General features: G+C 49.1%; 1 protein-coding gene across 1 annotated transcript in view; it reads right to left on the bottom strand.

The window, feature by feature from the left end:
- Positions 1–2,303: 2,303 nt before the first annotated feature.
- The window catches only part of LOC114229624 (complement C3-like), a 36,490-nt gene continuing 19,273 nt past the window's right edge, over positions 2,304–19,520 (bottom strand). Inside the window, exons 22-41 of the mRNA XM_054716903.1 lie at positions 17,821–17,887; positions 17,640–17,726; positions 16,737–16,940; positions 16,198–16,273; positions 15,692–15,851; positions 14,648–14,746; positions 12,241–12,397; positions 9,874–10,037; positions 7,917–8,075; positions 7,712–7,771; positions 7,507–7,594; positions 7,343–7,394; positions 5,341–5,428; positions 5,143–5,235; positions 4,197–4,302; positions 3,895–3,984; positions 3,605–3,688; positions 2,802–2,885; positions 2,576–2,711; positions 2,304–2,490 (exon numbers count right to left, since the gene is read on the bottom strand). Coding sequence (XP_054572878.1) covers positions 2,349–2,490; positions 2,576–2,711; positions 2,802–2,885; positions 3,605–3,688; positions 3,895–3,984; positions 4,197–4,302; positions 5,143–5,235; positions 5,341–5,428; positions 7,343–7,394; positions 7,507–7,594; positions 7,712–7,771; positions 7,917–8,075; positions 9,874–10,037; positions 12,241–12,397; positions 14,648–14,746; positions 15,692–15,851; positions 16,198–16,273; positions 16,737–16,940; positions 17,640–17,726; positions 17,821–17,887 — 2,196 coding nt within the window. The 3' untranslated portion in view covers positions 2,304–2,348. The remainder of the gene's footprint in view (positions 2,491–2,575; positions 2,712–2,801; positions 2,886–3,604; positions 3,689–3,894; positions 3,985–4,196; positions 4,303–5,142; positions 5,236–5,340; positions 5,429–7,342; positions 7,395–7,506; positions 7,595–7,711; positions 7,772–7,916; positions 8,076–9,873; positions 10,038–12,240; positions 12,398–14,647; positions 14,747–15,691; positions 15,852–16,197; positions 16,274–16,736; positions 16,941–17,639; positions 17,727–17,820; positions 17,888–19,520) is intronic.

Raw genomic sequence — 19,520 nt, 5'->3', positions numbered from 1 at the left:
GGGCTACATATTCAGTTGAGTTGACGCAGCATTTAGTCTGAAGGCTAGAATTTCTACACTGCTGTCTTGAATCCCCTTTTATTCAGGAAACCTGATATTTTTTCTCTTCATCCCTTCAGTATATTGGATGAGACCCCCTACATTATCAAAGATAAACTGCTTTTTCAAATATCCTCTATAATAAAGAGATAATACGCAAATTGACCACTCCACACACAAGATGGTCGCACCATGTGGTCAAAGTTGGCCACCCCATGTGGACACAAGATGGCCGTCACAGGATGTCCAGCAGGGGAGGCCAATTGTGGGTGATCAGGCCAGCATGGGAGGGCAATTGGGGGTGATCAGGCCTACAGGGGAAGGCAGTTGGGGGTGACCAGGCCAGCAGGGGAGTGGTTAGACGTCAATCAGGCTGTCAGGGGAGTGGTTAGGAGGTGATCAGGCTGGCAGGCAGAAGCGATTAGGGGCAATCAGGCAGGCAGGCAGGCAAGCAGTTGGGAGCCAGCAGTCGTGGATTGTGAGAGGGATGTCCAACTGCCCAATTAAACAGGCAGTCAGAAATCCTTCGGTGGGTCCTAGATTGGAGAGAGTGCAGGCTGGGCTGAGGGACACAATCCCCCCCCCCCATGCACGAATTTTGTGCACCTGGCCTCTAGTGTGTGTGTGTGTGTGTGTGTGTGTGTGTGTGTGTGTGTGTGTGTGTGTATTAGAGAAGAAGGGAGAGGGAAAAATAGAAGCACAGTGATGAGAGAGAATCATTGATCAGCTGCCTCCCCGACCCCGCTACTGGGAAATGAGCTGCATGTGCCCTGACTGGAATCAAGCTGTGACTTCCTGGTTCGAAGGGCAATGCCCGAGCACTGAGCCACACTGGCTGGGCTAAGGTAAACTGCTTTTAAAGTCAACTGACAATAGATGTGAATCCCATTTTTAAAATACCTTCCTAGCTACATTTAGCTGGTGTTTCACCAAACGGAGGGTCTCCACAGCCTGGCTAAGTTCACACAGAACATGAACAATCCCTTATGTAAAGGACCTTTATTGGTGGCCCCATCACAGGCAGGCCTGCTCACGTTGCCCTGCTCTCCTTTCCTCGCTGTCTGAAATCAACCCTCTGCTGTCTTCAGAATGTTCACAGCCTAGAACCATAGGTGCTCAAGCAACACCAAACCCCAGGTGTTAAAGAAATGAGGACAATGGATGCAGGGCAGGAGAAAGGGGAAACAGGCAAGAAAAGAAATGAGAAGATGGACATTGGGGCGCAGCAGGCTGATGTCAGCTGGGACACCTAGTGAGTGATGAGGGTCTTTGAGTCTCCCTTCCATGGAAGTCTCTGGCAAGTGGGGGCTGGAGGAAGCAGGGCTGGGCTGTGAATGTGTTCCCCCACCATCCTGGAAGTGGGAGGTGGGGGTTTCTAGGACAGGGGCTCTAGGGCCAGGGGGCTATGCTGGGTGACTTCCAGGATGTAGGGTTTTTTCCATGACGACCGGATCCAGAACCCTGCGCTTGGGTCCCACCCTCAACAGTCTTCGAGGATCGACTAAATGAGGCTTTTGCAGTCCCAGTTTCACTTTGCAACCAGTTGTTCCACTCAACCTGGTGGCTGTTATCCCCAACCACCACTTCACTCAGATCTGGTGATACTGTGACCTCAACAGCCCCAGCACTCTCTCCTCAACTGCTAACTCATGCCTTCCCCACACTCACTCAGGCTCCCCCAGCAGAAATAACACCCTGCCTGCCCCTTACCACCCCCTGCTGGGCACAGCCTCCCCACTGGGTACTACAGAAGCATTGAGGAGTCTGCTCAGGCCTATCTAGAAAGTGGTTACTGAGAGGTGAGCCTAGAGGACAAAAGGGAATGCAGGTGAGAATGTCATTCGAGATAGTGAGCTGTGAATGAGGAGTATGAGAACAGGTGCAGATGCAGGTGAAAATGTAAATAAAGATACAGGTAAGTTTATGGACAGACATGTAGGTGGGGGGGGCAGGTGGAGATGCAAAACAATGCAGGTGGAGGTAGTCAAGGATACAGGGAAGAGAGGAGGAAAAGATTCAGATGAGAATGTGGAAAAAATTCAGGTGAGGATGCAGCAAGAAGGCAAGTAAGCAAGTAAGTGAGAACCCAGGTGAGGGGTCAGGGAGCTGCAGGTGAGGGTGGTGAGGGCATCAGTGCACGGGAGAGAATGCAAATGAGATTCTTTGGGTTTCAAGTAAGGACTGAGCTGAGATGCAGGTGAGGCAGCTAGGGAACAGGCCATTGCTTTCCCTCTAACAAAAACCCCAGACTTTGGGAGATCACATGGAATACAACTGTAGCTTTATTGTCAGGAGGGTCGGATGAGGGCTCAGTTGGGACAGCCAAAGACGATCATGTTCTCTGTGAAGCTGGCCAGGTCCCTGCACAGCTTCTTGTTCTCATCGTCTTGGCATTCGTCTGCTTCAGGCCACAGCTCTACCCAGGTGTCCTTCCCAATGATGTACTTGATGCTGGGGAGGAGGGACACATGGCAGGTCAGGAGGGGTCTGAAAGGGGGGGTGGGGTGAGCACACAATGTGCAGGGTGGGCACTCACTTGGATTTCTCTCCCCACAGGTCTGAGGAGAGGCCCCATATGAGGTAGTTTTTCCCCTCCTGCATCTTCAGGGCTGCTCTGCACTTGACGTGGCTGATGAACCTGCGCTCCTGTTCAAGCTGCACCTCGTCGGTGCCTGGAGGGGAGAGAAGGACGCTGAGCTGGGGTGGAGGAGGCAGGAGAAGGGAGGGGAAGGCAGCAAGACAGAAGGAAGCCCAGGGCTGACCTGATTTGATGATCTGCTTGATGACCATTATGTACTCGTCAAAATCATCCGACAGCTCCTTCCTGAGCAGGTTGGTCTTGTACACTGCGGGAGGGTGTGGGGGAAGGGGAATAAAGGTGGGCTAGCATGGGTCATGGGCAGGCTTGACAGTAGGGCACACTACCTGTAAGGGCACCTGGGCACATGGCTTCCCAAGCAGCCACATGAAGCCACACAGGGTCATACAACCACCATCTCACATAGTCACCCACAGCCATGTGCACAGTTACAGCCACCCACAACTCATCCCATGCACAAGGACAACCATCTCCTACAGAGCCGCCCACAACTCATCCCATGTCACCTGAAATCACCATCTGTTACACACAGCCACATATGGTCACAGTCACTCACAACACCATCTCACACATAGTCACCTACAGCCATGCACACAATTGTAGCCACTCACAACTCATCATATACACAGGGACAGCTATGCTTATCCACTGTCACCATCACACAATCATGGCTATTTACATCCACACTCTCAGAGACACACACAACCGCATCTACTCACAAGCACCATTTTTCACACACTTGCACATACCCAGCCCAGTCATAATCATGGTTCCCCAGCAATCATAGCCTCTAATAACACACACACTAGTCACCCACAACCATGAACCTGTGGCCACTCACAACCAGTCACACACACAACCATGACCATACCTGCCATCACATAGTCTCACCCACACAACCACAGCCACACACACCATCACTCACATACAATCACTTGCACATGCGTCTCCCCACCCCCTCCTCACCATAGTCCACTCCTGGCTCGCAAGCCTTGTCCAGCCGGTCTTCTGGGGTGACCTGGTCCTCCGAATGGTGCATGAAGCAGCTCTCTGCGGGGTGGGTGGGCAGGGGACATGATCTAAGCTCCACTTCTCACCCAGGACCCACCACCCATGTATGTGGTCAGCCCCAGGCCCATCCCTCTTCATGTCCCTGGGTGTGGGCTTTTGGGGCCCCTTGCATCAACATCATGGAAAGGGGGGGGCAGGGTATCAAGTGGGCCTGGCCTGCCACTTCCTGGCTCCTGTGCACCCACCCTCAGCACAGCGGCATATTTCATTGTGGCAGATTTTGCTCAGCAGTCCATCTTCCTTCTCTGGGTGGTAGAACCGGGTACAAGTCTCATCTGTGGGCAGAGGGAGTGGGAGGTGTCAGAGAGCTAAGGCCTCCACCCAAGACCATTGCTGTGGGGCTCAGGTTCCCAACTCCAGTCCCTCAGACCTGGAGATTCTAGGTCCTGAACCCTGGGACTCCCAGGTCCCCAATCACCAAGCCCTGGGACCACATCTTATAGAACCTTGGGACCCTCAGACCCCAGACCTGAGGTTGGCTGCTCACCCAGGTTATAATAGGAGTACACCTTGACTGCCCCCGGCTGGATAAGCCCCACATTAAAGTACTGGTGAATTTTGAAGGAAATACAGTCCTCTTGATCGTGTGAGATCTGGGAAAAGGAGGAGGTAAGTCAGTGGGGTGACATGGGAGAGAGTCCAGCATAAGGAGAAATGGGGGACCAGGGAGGGATCTGCATGGAGTGAATAGGTGTGGGGTGAGGAGTGGCAAAGATTAATGAGCAGTTCAACAAATCTGTTTTCCTTTTCTCCAAGGCTCATGGCTAGGTTACACTTCTCAGCCTCCCTTTCCATTTGGTGTGACCATGAATTTGAATTCTGGCCAATGAATTGCTATCTCTGCCCCTATAAACATCCCATGGTTATCAATACTGCACTGTGTATTTAAAAGCTGCTAAGATAGTAAATCTTAAAAATTCTTACCACACACACACACACACACACATACACACGCACTTTAAAACTGTGAGGTGGCCCATGTGCTAACTAACCTTACTATGGTCATAATTTTCCAAAATACATGTATCCAATCATTGCATTGTATGCCTTAAACTTACACAGTGTTATATGCCAATTATATCTCAATAAATCTGGGAAAATAAATGAGAAAGGAAAAAAGGAAGGAAGGAAGACATGTAAGTATATGTGATAAACATGTATATTTGGAGAAAATTGCTAACAATTAATCTGGGTAAAGGGTGTATGGAACTTTTTATAGTGTTCTACAATTGCTCTGTAGGGTTGGGATTCCATAAAAATTTAAAGTACAAAAAATGAAAATGAAAAAAATGTTTTTTTAAAACCCATCTCTTGCACAACCAATCCTCTTTTCTTCTAGAAGGAATGGATCAAGCAGAAGACTCTAAGACAAAGACCAATAGAGAAGGAAAAGGCCAGCCACAGTTGGGTCAAGGTCCCAATGGAAGCCTCACCTTGTTCAGGTAGATGATGAGGGTGTTCTTGTTGGAGAAGGCCTTGTTGTCCAACTCGAACTTCGAGATGTACCTGTCAGTGCCACTGCTCAGCTGGAGGAGGGAAGAGCTTGTGAAAATCCCTTCCTTCCCTCAGCCTCTTCCAGACCCCAGGCTCCTCCCCACTAATCCTAGCCCCTGAGCCCAGGATTTTCACACCTGCTTGAGGTCAGCAGTGTCGGGAGCAAAGCCAGTCATCATGGATATATCCAGGATGGACATAGTGGCATCCTGGTCTCCCAGGTACCTGGATGGGGCAGGGAGAGAGGGTTTGAGTCCCAGGTGGGATTATTCCTAGGGGTCAGTGCCTGGACAAGGGGGTCTGATCAGTGACTGAGGATTCTGGTTCCCACACAGCAGCACAGAGGATGTCAGATCTAGGGAAACAGCCCCCCCCCCACCCCTAGGCAACGGGAATAAAGGCAAGGTGTGTGATGGTTAAGGCGAAGAACTGCTCAGCCTCTGAAGCCCAACTACATGGATTCACATCCCAGCTCTATGTGACATTTGATGAGTCACTTCACCTCTTCTGGCCTCAGTTCTTCTAGAAAATGAAGACAAGAGTATAGGCAGGTCTCACTGCATGATTCCATTATCTCGGTCTAGTTTAATAATACCAGTCCCTCAGCAACACGGTCTAATCCTAGTACCACAATATATTAATGAGTAAATGCCTAATGGACAAATCTAGTTGCCAGCTCTTCAGTCCACCCATCACTACGTGAACAAATGAGCATTACAATCAATGGCCAATCACATCACTTCTTTCAAAGTCTGTCAGTGATGGGTCACCGCACACTCATCATTCAAGCACGTGTGTGGCGTGTTACTTCCTTCTCTCTCGGTGAAAAAAAAACAACTATGAGATTTTACCAAAATGGACAATTGAAAGGGAATCGCCTGCAAAGATGAAAGTGCAGAACAGAAATGAGAGTGGTAACACCGGGAGTGAAATTTCAGCAGCACCTAAATGGAGCCAGAGAAGAAACAGCAGATGGAGGCAATGTGGACCTGCTGCCCTTGAAGAGACCATCATGGGGCCAGAGGCACTTAGTGAAGGCAAGGGCATCAACATCAATGAAGAAAGTGGCTGTGGCCAAAAATAATGTCCCGGAGGAAGTGACACTGGCAGAACACTTCACCGTGAAGGAACTCTTAAATACCTGGTGACAACGAAAGCTCAGAGGATTACATGTGGGAAGTTGCCCTAAACTTAGAAGGGAACATGACACTTCACAGCATCACAGAGCAGATGCTGGCTCCATATCGTAAGTGCTACAGAGAAGAAAGGAGGCACTGTTCAAACTGCAGGGCTTTGGATAAGTGCTTCACAAAAAATCAAAACCAACTTCAATCTCAATGTTCTGATATGTTACTTTTTAATTGACTTCAGAGAGGAAGGGAGAGATAAGATAGAAACATCAATGAAGAGAGAGAATAATTGATTGGTTGCCTCCTGCACGCCCCCTACTGGGGGGGGTGGAATTGAGCCTGCAACTCGGGTATGAGCCCTTGGTTGGAATCAAAGCAGGGACCCTTTAATCTACAGGCCAAAGCTCTATCCACTGAGCCAAACCGGCTAAGGTACAATGTTCTGACCATTTAAATTACAGTGCACTAAAAAAATACTCGTCTTAACTATACTTTTCATTACTCTATACTTTTATAACTGCCTATATGAGAGCTTTCAATGTCGTGATTAAAAAAATAATAATATAAGCCCATCCAGTGTGGCTCAACCAGGAGGTCACAGTTCAATTCCTCGTCACGGCACAAGCCCTGGTTGAGGGCTCTATCCCCAGTAGCAGGTGTACAGGAGGCAGCCAATCAATAATTCTCATATTGATGTTTCTATCTCTCTCCCCGTCTCCCTTCCTCTCTGAAAGAAATAAAAATTTAAAAATAATAATAATGTAAAATTCCTGTAACAATTTTAATCTCCCTCGTTGATTATCAATATCACTTTTCATAGTCTCAGCTTATGTGGTCATGGCTAGTCTCACACCACCATGCCGTGCTGTCTACCTCCTGGAGGGGGCTCAGCACAGCACTACGCACACAACACATTCCCAGAGAGTGGTAGGTACCTCGGATGTTATTTACAGAAAGTCTTGCTAGACAGAGGGATGAGCGAGATGAACCCCAGTGACCCATCTCTTACCTGGTACAGATGTTGAGAAACATGGTGCTCTTGGCATCCTGAGGCTTCTTCGCTAGAAACACAGAAGACAGAAGGATGGAGGGCTGGGTCCTGATTCAGGAGCTGGGCAGACACTAGAATGGCAGTGGGGGAAGGGTGCCAGATAGGGTCTTTATTCCTTCTACCTTTAAGGGCTGGTTGTAGGTTAACCCTGAGACTGAACTTCTTGCAAGGGGATCCGCCTTTGATCTTGGCCTGGTACATTGTCACCACCTGGAGAGATGGGAGGGGAGATGAGGTGTCAGCAAACTTGACTTGGGAAGGAGATGGTCCCTCTGGGGCAGCGGGGCTGAGAGAAGGTGGTGAGCAGGTGTGGGCTCTGGTCCTTACCGACAAGGTGCCTTGTCCTTTCCCTTTAGCTGTTAATGTGAAGTTCTCATTTTCCTTGGTCTGCAGTGAGTGGGGAGAGAAGAGAAGGTGTTGGGAGCCAAGCCTTTGCCCAGCTGCAATGGTCACCTTTCCTCCCTCCTGCCTCCTGAAGACTCTGACTGGCATGGAGGATGAGAGTGAGGAGGGTTCGGCCAAGTAGTTGTACCGTTTCTGATCGCAGGAGGCTAGCAGATTCCCAGAGGATGCGGTATGTGACTGCAGAGCTGCGGCTGGGCAGGTTAATGGACACATCCAGATTCAGATCCTCATGGTCAGGGACATCCCTCTGGTATTGGGCCAAGGCTTGGAACACCATGAAAGTGGCCTAGAACCCATGAGAGAAAAAGAGGGTGATTTGAGAGACTGAGAAAGCAGTCAGAACCTGCTGGGGGATGAAAAGTTTCAGCTTTGAGCTGGGCCACTGAGACTGTGGCCTAAAATGCACCAGAGGGGGTGAGGATAAGAATGGGGGTTGTTATATACTAAGGACATGTTCTAGAACTCTCTCAGTGAGAGAGGCTCAGTCTAGGGCTTGGTGACACTTAAGACTGTGACCTAGAAGGGACCAGAGGGCACAACGCTAAGACTGGGAGTCATGAGACACTGAGGACATCTCCTAGAATTCTCCAAGGGACAGAGGCTTACACCAGAGTGTGGAGACACTGAGCATGTCTAGATACACAAGAAAATGCAGGTGTAAGAATGGAGGTCTAATATGCCTAGCCCATGGACACTGGCAATAAGGTAGTGAAGACTTGGGGGTAGGTGGTAAGGGCTGGGAGGAGAAGGAAATGGGGCAGAGGGGGAGGGAGATATGTGTAGTACTATCAACAATAAAAATATATATTTAAAAAAATAATAATAAATAAATAAATACAATAAAAACGGGCCAACAGCTGCTACCAAAAAAAAAAAAAAAAATGACTGAAGTTCTAGCAACACTGCGAATGTGGTCTAGACCCATCCAGAGAATAGTCTAACACAGGGGTTTGGAGACACTGAGAATGTATCTAGAAAATATTTGTGAGTAAATAATAAAATTGGAACCTGGGGACACTGAGAATATAATCTAGAATCCAAAAAGTGACACTGAGCCCTAGCCAGGTGGCTCAGTTGGTTGAATCATCATCCCATGCACCGAAAGTTTGCAGGTTCCATCCCCGGTCAAGGCACATATGGGAAGCAACACGTCGATGTTTCTCTCTCATATCAATGTGTTGTTGTTTTTTCTCTCTCTCCCTTCTTCTCTCTCTCAAATCAATAAACATATTTTTGGATGAGGATGTTTTAAAAAATCTGAGAATGCCACCAGAGAGAAAGGGGATCAAACTGAAGCCTGAGGTTGTTAGACTTGAGGCTGCTGAAACCATGGTCTAGAACCCAGCAGGGAGAGATGCAGGCTTTGATAATACTCTAGAAATCTGAGAACATTGTCTAGAACCCACAGTGAGACAAGATAACACTGGGAGCCTCATGGAACTGAGTGCATGGTCTAGAACCCGCTAGAGGGAGAGATGGACTTGATGATTCCCTGTAATAATTCAGAATTGGTCTAGAACCCACCAGTGGAACAGGATAAGATGGCAGGCCTGGCCGAAACCGGTTTGGCTCAGTGGATAGAGCGTCGGCCTGCGGACTCAAGGGTCCCAGGTTCGATTCCGGTCAAGGACATGTACCTTGGTTGCGGGCACATCCCCAGTAGGGGGTGTGCAAGAGGCAGCTGATCGATGTTTCTCTCTCATTGATGTTTCTAACTCTCTATCCCTCTCTCTTCCTCTCTGTAAAAAATCAATAAAATATATATTAAAAAAGAAAAAGATGGCAGGCCTGGTGGAACTGGAAACATGGTCTAGAACCCATCAGAGAGAGGCTCACTCCTGAACCTGGGCCTTGAGAACGTCATTTGGACACCAGGAGGGAAAGAGGGCTCAAAACACAGCTTGGGGCACCCAGAATTTATTCTAGAATCTATAGATAAATTTGCAACAAAAATAAAACAAAAACCTGATTTCTCAACTTCATTCCAATCAACTGCCTCTCTTGGTCTCAGCATCTTATCAGGGAGGCCAGCCAGGCCAGAGGAGGTAAGGATGCATTTGCCTGGGGGATGTGGGACCACTTGCCTGGGTGGAGCCATAGCCACCTCCGTAGTATCTCTGCTCGTTGAGCCAGCGCACGACAGGAGGTACAGAGTCAAAGTCTTTGAGCAGCAGCAGAGCCAACAGGGCATAGGATGTGGCCTCCACGTTGTAGAGCTTCTGGCCAGGCTCCTCCCAGCGGTTCTTATCTACAAGAGAGAATAACAACCCCCAGGCTCACTTCCCTGTCCAGCCTGGAAGTAGTTCAGAGAAAGCTCAAAAAAAAGACTTGTACAAGACCTCGTCGTGTTCAGGTGTCCTGGCCCACATTTGTGGCTTTAAGTCTGATGGTTCCTGCCTTACTCTCTTCCCTCATCAACCTCACTCTTTCATTTGAATTCTGAACTGCAGCCCCTCTGACCTATGGGAGCAGATTCCCTAAGTTTGCCATGCTCATTCTTACTTCTGAGCCTTTGCATATCCTGTTCTCCTGTCTTGAAGCACCTTTTCCTCCACCTACCCCTGGTTATTCTTATCCACCCGCACAATGCGGCTTCAATGGCACCCAAGACAGAGTGAGACCCTTCCTTCTGTCTCTTAAAGCATCCTGTGCTTCTCCTGTCCCAGCACTATGACGCTCTACAGAAATCTATTAACTCATTTCTTTCCTCAACTGGAACGTGGGGCCATGATGGCAGGGGCTGTGCCATATTCACTGTGATGTCCCAAGTGCCTAAGAAAGTACTCATGACAGAGACAGTCACCAAGAACCATCCCCTCCTCTTCCTGGGCACAGAGTTGGACTACATCTCCCAAAGGCCTTTGCAGGTAGGTAGGGCCACATAACTGAGCTCTGGCTAATAGAATGTGCAGAGCAATTGACGGGGCCCCCTTCCATGGCTGGTCTACCTCCCTTGCACAGTCTTCCTGACTGTTTCCCCTTCTGCTTTAAGAGAAGGGATTTCGAGGCCCTGAGGTGGCAGGGCCATGAGAAGATAGAGCCTGGATCCCTGCATCACTGTATAGAGGAGAGCTGTCCACAACTTGGGACCCCCACACTGCGCTGTTTCTTACACAGCAAGACACCGACTTCTGTGTGTGAAACTACTTCAGTACACACTCAGATATGTTACAGAGGTGAGCATAAACCTGATAAGGTGTCATCACTTGAATCAGTGACTAAGTGCTTACGAGGTGCTACTTATGTGCTAAAATTCCTATGTCATTATCTTTTCTAGTCCTAATAACCCTTAAAATAATGGTAATCCTATATAATAAAGAGGTAATATGCAAACTGACCATCACACTGTCACAAGATGGCAGCATCCACAGGGATGTTGGGGTGGGGGGCAAGCCCGGCCGCTCCTGGCACCTGCTGCCAGAGTCCCCTCAGCCCTGCTGGATCCCTTGGGTCCTCCTGCACTCCCCACTCACTGAGGCTCCGGCAAGCAGGGCCAGCCGAGGTGTAGGCAAACCTCAGATGTCAGCTGCCTAGTCTCCCAGGGCTGGCCCAAGATAAGCCTTGGATGGCGGCTGCCCAGCTGCCCAGGGCACGCCTGAGGCTCAGGTAACCAGGGCCGGCCAAGGCTTGCTCTGCCAGCAGTGGCAGCAGCAGAGGTGTGATGGGGGCATCACCTTCCCCTGATCACCTGGGTCGCCTCCCACCCCTGAGGGCTTCCAGACTGTGAAAGGGGACAGGCCGGGCTGAGAGACCCCGCCTCCAGTGCATGAATTTTCATACACCGGGCCTCTACTGTTATTAATAATGCTAAAGGCAATAACAACATTAGTGCTAGATCTCTTACTATGTGCTAGACCTTCTTCTACCTGCATCACTCATTTAATCTTCGTACCAATCTTGTGATGTCGGTATTGTTTTTGTGTGTGTGTGTTTTTTTTAAATATATTTTATTGATTTTTTACAGAGAGGAAGAGAGAGGGATAGAGAGTTAGAAACATCGATGAGAGAGAAACATCGATCAGCTGCCTCTTGCACACCCCCTACTGGGGATGTGCCCGCAACCAAGGTACATGCCCTTGACCGGAATCAAACCTGGGACCCTTGAGTCCGCAGGCCGACGCTCTATCCATTGAGCCAAACCGGTTTTGGCAAGATGTCGGTATCGTTTTATACACAATGTGGATTGTACAAGATCACACAGTGAGAATGTGGCTGAGGGTGATTTGATTTTGAACTTGAATCTGTCTGATGTCAGAGCCCATGTCCTTGCTCCTATGTCATAGCAAGTACTCAAAAATACTTGTTGAATCATGCAATGGACCTTTTGTGTCACTTACAATGAGGACTTTCACTCATCCCAGCTCAGCTTGGAGCCATGCAGCCCCGTTTAAGATGGCCACACTCAACCCCCAGCCACGTATCTCTCCTTACCCCGCCAGGCTGCCTCTCACCTGTGGCTGCTTTCAGAAATGTGTCGAGGAGAGGGCCCTCCAGCTTGCCCAACTGGGCCAGGGCATAGCCAGCAATGGCCACAGCATATGGTCTCTTCAAGTTCCTGTAGTGTGCTTGAAGGAATTCTCCGGCCTTATTGATGCTGCCCCCAAGGCTCTATGAGAAAAAGATTGGGTACTCTGGTCAGGTGGGCACTGCTGCCCAGATTGCTGGCAAGGATCACATAATCACCACTTCCTGAGCACAATGTTTCTGGCCTTGGTACATGGATCTGTCTATTTTTAAGGGTTCCCCAGACAGTTTAGCCACTGTGCACTGCTCTGTTACTGAGTACCTATCATGTTCCTGGTGCAGTCTGTATACCAGTGGTGTGCTAGTAAATATTTCATAACCAGTTGTCTATTCAGTGCAGGAGGTTGGGGATAGGAAAGCTGGTTTATTGATTTCCAATGACTGTGGTGTAAATACCTCCGCCATGGCAAATTTCAAGCTACCAGTGTGACATACCTTAACACAGAGTGGGAAATAGATGCCCCAAATAGGCACCCAGGGTTAGCACACCACTGGGTCCACCTATTATCTAAACATCATCATCATAATTGTAGCTAACACTTACTATGTGCTAGTCACATATCCACTCATTTCATCTCAAAATTCTATGAGATAGGTTTTATTTTCATCATCATCCCTACTGCACAGAGGAGAATACTGAGACCCATGAGATGAGGTGCAGAGGCAGATATGCTTTGTAGAGTTAGCTGATTTTTATAGTGTAAATACAACCATGGCTGATTTCAACCTACCAGCATGGAGTCACTGACTGTAGAATTGGGAAGAGATTATATAGTATCTCCACCATATAGATACGGCAGACATAAATAACCTCAAGAACATGGATAATGATAAGAGGTAGTAAAATAATTAAGAAATGATGAGTTTTGAGGGTTTACTACCTTTGTTGTTGTTGTTTTTTTCTTAATTGATTTTTAGGGAGAGAGAGGCAGCGAGAGAAAGAGGGATCAATTTGTTGTTCCACCTGGCTTTACATTCATTGGGTGTTTCTTGTATGTGCCCCAACTGGAGATCGAACTGCACCTTGACATGATGGGATGATGCTCCAACCAACTGAGCTACCTGGCCAGGGCTACTACCTTTGTTTTTATGTGTAATGTTTAGTTTAATTTATTTAAAGGTAGGTTTATATACTTTAATATTTAATAATGATTGCGTTCAACAATCAACTTGCAATATTCCTGGAATACTAACCATTGGTTTTATCAAGCTAATTCCAGCAAGCTCTTTATTTGAACCCCAGCAGTCTAGTTCCACAGCCTACACCATCCTCCGTTATAAGGGTGCTGTGTTGTAGGAGAAAATGTCACTATGTTGTAGTAGAAACTAATCCTATTGCCTGCCCTCTGTTCTCCTATATCCACCCTTGACTTTTGTAGGACCTTCTCCTTCCTGTCACTGACATGGCCACAGTGGAACAGTCATATTTGCCAGGAAGACCTACTTCCTGGTCTCAGCTCATTGATCCAGGAGTGATCACCTGACCCAGGCTGAGCCAATCAGAATCCTTTCCTAAGAATCTGGAAGATCTAGCCTTGGTCTAGGAATTTCCCCAAGGAAGGCAATTCTGTCCTGCCAGGTAGGCTGGGTGTCAGGAAAGCTGAATTATTGGGCAAAAAGGGCATGAAGGACACAGGAAAGAGGAACAAAACATCCTGGTCGAGTCCCCGAGGTTCCTTTCATCCTTGCACTTGATAAATTCTTAGATTCTTAAAATTACCGCCCCCCCTCCACCTACAGGGTGGGGCAAAAGTAGGTTTATAGTTGTTTGTACATAAAATAATACAATAATTAATGAATAATAAGACAACAATAAACTCTGAGTTATGCATACTCAACAGTAAACCTACTTTTGCCCCACCCTGTGTTTTTGCATAATGTAGCTCACATGTGTGTTATATCTACAACAACTTAGAGAGTCCTAAAAAATACAAAAATTATTATACCCATTTTACAGATGCACACACTTAGGCCCAGAAAGGGCAAGTGCCTGAGAGTTATGATCTAAATTTAGATCTGTCTGACCCCATTCCCCCAGAGCTGTCTCTTTTCTACCATGATTTCTTTCAAATCTGCAAGTTTGAACCAGAAAGGCCTGGGTTCCCCTTGGTCTTAAAGGTAACAGCCATCCTCTCCTCCCTCTCTTTTCTGGGGTCGTGAGGAGGGAGAAGCAGCTGGTGAAGTTGGGATCCTGGAGTCCCCCACTTGGAAAGCTAAAGGTCAAGCAACCAACTGTCAAAACCCCAGGACAAAGTAGATGCCACAATTATAGAACCTCCACGATGGCTGTGCCTGTGTAGGAGTGGTTGGGGGGTGGGGGGAGGTCACACTTACGTTGACTTGTCCCTCGCAAATATCTTTAGCCTCCTGCAGTGCGATGAGAACGAAGGCTGTGAGGGACACATCTTTCTCCTCAGCATGCCTGTAGCCACCCTAGAATGTGGAGCAGGAAGCAAGGATGGGGTCACCTGTGTGCCCCACATGTCAACCACCCCACCCCCTGTAGGATCAGGGGGGAAGGACAGGGCAGGAGTGGGTCTCTCCCCAGTGTCTTACAGGAGGGCCATACTCTAGTAGTCATTCATTCATTCACTCATTCTGTAAATGTTGCTGGTGTTGTGGGTAAGATGGCTCCAGCCCTCATGGAGCTCCCCATCTCATAGGGGAAACAGGCATGAGCCAATCAGCTCATCAACAGATATATCGTTGCAAACTGATGAGTGCTGCACAGTGAGAATGGATAGTGGGGGTGTGTCTTGGTCAGGGCAGTTGGAAAGTTGTCCCCGAGGGATGACAGGTGGAGTCACAATCTGAAGAGTGAGTAGGACTCAACTGTCAAAGAGGGCAGTGGGAACATGCCAGGCAGTGGGAACAGAGTGTGCAAAGGCCCTGTGCCCAGGAGCAAGGTGCCAGGCAGTACAGATGGAGTGTGGAGAGGGAAGGCTGTGAGGCCGTGGTTCGCTCATTTGACATGTCAGCATTACCTGGAGTCGAGGGCTTATTAAAACCCCAATTCCTAGGCCCCACCCCCAAAGTTTCTGATTCATGCATCTGGGATCCAGCCCAAGAATGTCCATTTCTAACAAACTTGCAGCTGATGCTGATGCTGTTGGCCTAGAGATCACAGTTTGAGAACCACAATTCTAAGGACTTCTCAGGTTTTTTTCAAAGCAATGGGGAGCTAGGGAACTTCCATTTTGCACTGGACTCTGAAGTCTCTGGTTTTTGCAAAGGAGAAGTGACCATCGTGGCTCCTTTATTTCTCTGTCCATCACACGCTGGGAATTGGGCAAATGGCAGACGGAGCCTGTCTCCTGTCCATGCTGGGGCACTCAGACACTCCTCTCCCCCAGCCTGTCCTGAATCCCGGACTCTTACAATCATTTCTTGGTGTATCACGGGCCCATCCTCCTGGAAGACTCCATCAGGCCTCTGCTTCTCCAGGATCAGCCACTTGACAGCCCCACAGAGGACTTCAGAGTCAATGGCGATGAGGTTGGCGGCCAGAGAGAAGACCTTGACCACATAGGCTGTCAGCCTGGGGGTGGGCACAGAGAATGAGCCAATTGTCTCTGGATCCAGAGACTGCCATCCCAGCCAAACAAGGAGCAGAGAGGGGCGGGCCTGCTCAGGTGTGCCCAGTTTCCCGTGTCAGGTCTCAGGAACCATCTCATAGGGGAGACAGACATGAGCCAATCAGTTCATCAACAGATATATCGTTATATTGCTTAGTGATGGTAGGTCACTCAGCTAGTGGGACCTTGACTCTGAAGGAGGAGGGGTCCAGAGGCACAGGACTGTGTCGGGGAGGCCAGCCTAGATCACCACAGGCCAGGACCCAGGCCCTGCTCAGGGTGTGCAGGGCCAAGGATGGGCAGGCTCACCAGGTGCTGGACTTCATATGAAGGAAGGCCGCAAAGGCCTTGTTGGGTTGCCTGAAGGCCAGTTGCTGTGTGTACCCTGCAAGGAAGAGAGAAGCGTCACTGGGGGAGCAAGGGCTGAGTGGAGGCAGTGGCTGGTGTGGGTATGCCAGGAAGGAGAGAGTCTTAGAGAGGGAACAAGGATTCTGTGACAGGGAAGGTGAGGTTCAGAGAGGAAAGAGAGGGCTCAGGACCAGGAGGAATGTCTGGAAGGGAGGGGAGCTTATAGGGTGGAGGGACTCAGAAAGGGTGCAGGGATCAGAGTGAGGAGGGGAAGGGGCTTCTCAGAGGAGAGGGGGTTTAGAGAGAGAAGGACTCTCAGGGGAGTTCATTGGGAGAGGGAACTCTGAGGGACCACTGTCTCAAAGAGGGGAGAGTAGGAGGTCTCAGAGAAGGGGTGGGGCCTCAAGGGGGTGGGGCCTCAGAGGGTTGGCGCCTCAGAGGAGGAAAGAGCTCAGAGAGGGCATCAGAGTGGGGGCCTCCAACAGGGGAAGGGGACATACCCTTCTTGATGAGATCCAGGGCCTCCTGCCTCTTGTCAATGCCAAACTTGTCCCACTGCTCGGTGTGGTCCAGGTAGTGCACAGCGATGACCGTGGGTGTCACACCGATCATGTTCTGCTCACCACAGCCCGAGGGGGTCACAATGAGGTGCTTCAGCCGCTCCCCATTGATGGCGTCCTCTGCCATCTGGGCCACTGGGGTCCCTGCAGCCAGGAGGAAGGATGGCGTTCAGGCAACAAGACCCACTGTGGGGTGAAGAGGGCTGGGGCTGCCCCAGCCTTCCCAGGCTCCAACCAGCCAGGGCCAAAGAGTCAGGGAGTCAGGGACAGCTGGCGGCTGGAGGCATGTGACTGCGGGGGGCCAGGGAGGTTGTCCCCGGGTCCTCATGCTCCACCAGTGGTAACATAATTCCAGGATCAATGGTCATGAATACGTCTATCATGTTTAATGCCATTTGCCAAGCTCTCTTCTAGGAGAACACTATGTAGTATCTCATTTAATGTTCCCAACAACCCTTCGAAACAGGTACCACTATTTGCCTTCATCACAGATCAGGAAACCAAGAGTCTCTACCCCAAACCTAAGAGCTCAGACAGAGGGTGCAAGGTGCTTTGCTAGCTCCTTCCTGTGCCTTCTCGCCCCAGTCCTCTATCCTGGGCAATTAGTTCCAGAATTTCTGTTGTTGAACGCTATCACTTCTCATTTAAGCTTCTTTACCAGCAGAAGCCAAGTACTGCCTGGAGCCTTCTGCGAACACACCAAGAAGGGGCGGTTCTAGCACACGAGAAGGAGAGAGGCGCCATGGTTCAATATTTCCGGAAGTCGATGGAACCGGGCACCTCTTCAGGGTCATGGCTCCCACACCTTCCCGGGCCCCATGGGTTGGACCAAGGGCATCTCACCTTGCAGGAGGATCTTGGTTTCCGACTCTGTGTCAGGGACTTGGTCACTGAGGTCTGCAGCCTCGACCTCCACTCGCTGCACACCGTCTGTGGTGGAATGGGAGACACCCTTGGCACCAGCCTCCTTTCACCAGACCCTGCACACCACCCAGGCCTCACCCCCACTCCTGCGCTGACTCACTCTGGCCCAGTTGCTGTGGATTCAGTGTCTCAACGGCCACAGTTTTGTTCATTCTGATTCCTTCAGGCTGGACAGTGTTGAGGGGAGGGGGAGTTGGGTGAATAAAAGGACAGACAGAGACACAGCTGGTCAGCAGGGCACTGTTCTGGGGATTACTGTAGCCTAGATGGCATCTGCTAGTCTTAGCTGTGTGACTGAGAGCCAATCACTTAACCTCTCTGTGTCTCAGCTTCCTTCCTTTTAGGGAGGAGGCAATACAAACATCTATCTCATAGTGTGGTATGATCTAATAACAACATTGTCAATTAATAATAATAATAAAACAACAAAGCCTTTAAAATCTACCTATGTGCCTAGAAGCTTTCTTTACTCAGGTTAACTCGTTTAGGGTACTGCTATTATCATTCCCATTTTAAAGATGGGGAAACGGGCCTTGGTTGGTGTGGCTCAGTTGGTTGGGCTTGTCCCGTACACAGAAAGGTTGCTGGTTTGATTCCAGGTCAGGGCACATGCCCAGGTTCCAGGCTTGATCCCAGGTAGAGGGCACACAGGAATTAGCCAATGTATATATTACTCTCACATTGATGTTTCTCTCTCTCTCCCTCTCCTTTGCTCTTTCTCTCCAAATCAATTAAAAAATCTTAAAACAAAACACAAACTTATATAGATGGGGAAACTGGAGAACACAGAGCTGAAGTAACTTGCCAGAGTCACACAGCTTGGAGAACAGAACTGGAGTATAAGCCTCATAAATGTTATCAAAGTATTTTATTTTAAAACTACAGGACTGGTGCACAAAATTCATGCATGGGGGGTGGGGGGGTTTGTCCCTCAGCCTAGCCTTCAGCCTCTCCAATTTGGGACCCCTTGAGGGATGTCTAACTGCAGTCGGACATCCCTCTCACAATCCAGGACTGCTGGCTCCCAACTCCTTGCCTGCCTGCCTTCCTGATTGCTCCTAACCGCTTCTGCCTGACAGCCTGATCACCCCCTAACCACTCCCCTGCCAGCCTGTTTGCCCCTAACTGCCCTCCCCTGCAGGCCTGGTCACCCCTAACTGCCCTCCCCTGCAGGCCTGGTCACTCCCAATTGCTCTTCCCTGCAGGCCTGGGTCCCCCCCAACTGCTCTTCCCTACAGGCCCAGTCGCCCCCCAATTTCCCTCCTCTGCCGGCCTGGTTACCCCTAACTGCCCTCCCCTGGAAGCTTGATTGCCCCCAACTGCCCTCCCTTGCAGGCCTGGTCCCTCCCAACTGCCCTCCCCTGCTGGCCATCTTATAATGGCCATCTTGTGTCCACATGGGGGCAGCCATCTTTGACCACATAGGAGCAGCCATCTTGTGTGTTGGAGTGACAGTCGACTTGCATATTACTCTTTCATTAGATAGGATTAAATAAATAAATAAATAAATAAATAAATAAATAAATAAAATATCAGTAATCTTGCTTATGAACTTGTTTTGCTTTAAAATATTTTTAAAAATGAGATTCCTCAAAAAATTAAAAATGGAACTCCCATTCAACCCAGTAATCCTACTTCTGGGAATACATACCAAGAGAAACACCAATGAGAAAGGACATATGCACTCCTATGTTCATAGCACAATTTATAATAGCGAAGATTTGGAAACAGCCTAAGTGCCCATCAGCAGATGAGTAGATTAAAAACTGTTGTACAGCTACACAATGGTATATTATGCTG

Source organism: Eptesicus fuscus, chromosome 6 (assembly GCF_027574615.1).
Source record: "Eptesicus fuscus isolate TK198812 chromosome 6, DD_ASM_mEF_20220401, whole genome shotgun sequence".
NCBI lineage: Eukaryota > Metazoa > Chordata > Mammalia > Chiroptera > Vespertilionidae > Eptesicus > Eptesicus fuscus.
The sequence above is the reverse complement of the archived record's forward strand: the minus strand, read 5'-3'. Positions and strand labels throughout refer to the sequence as shown.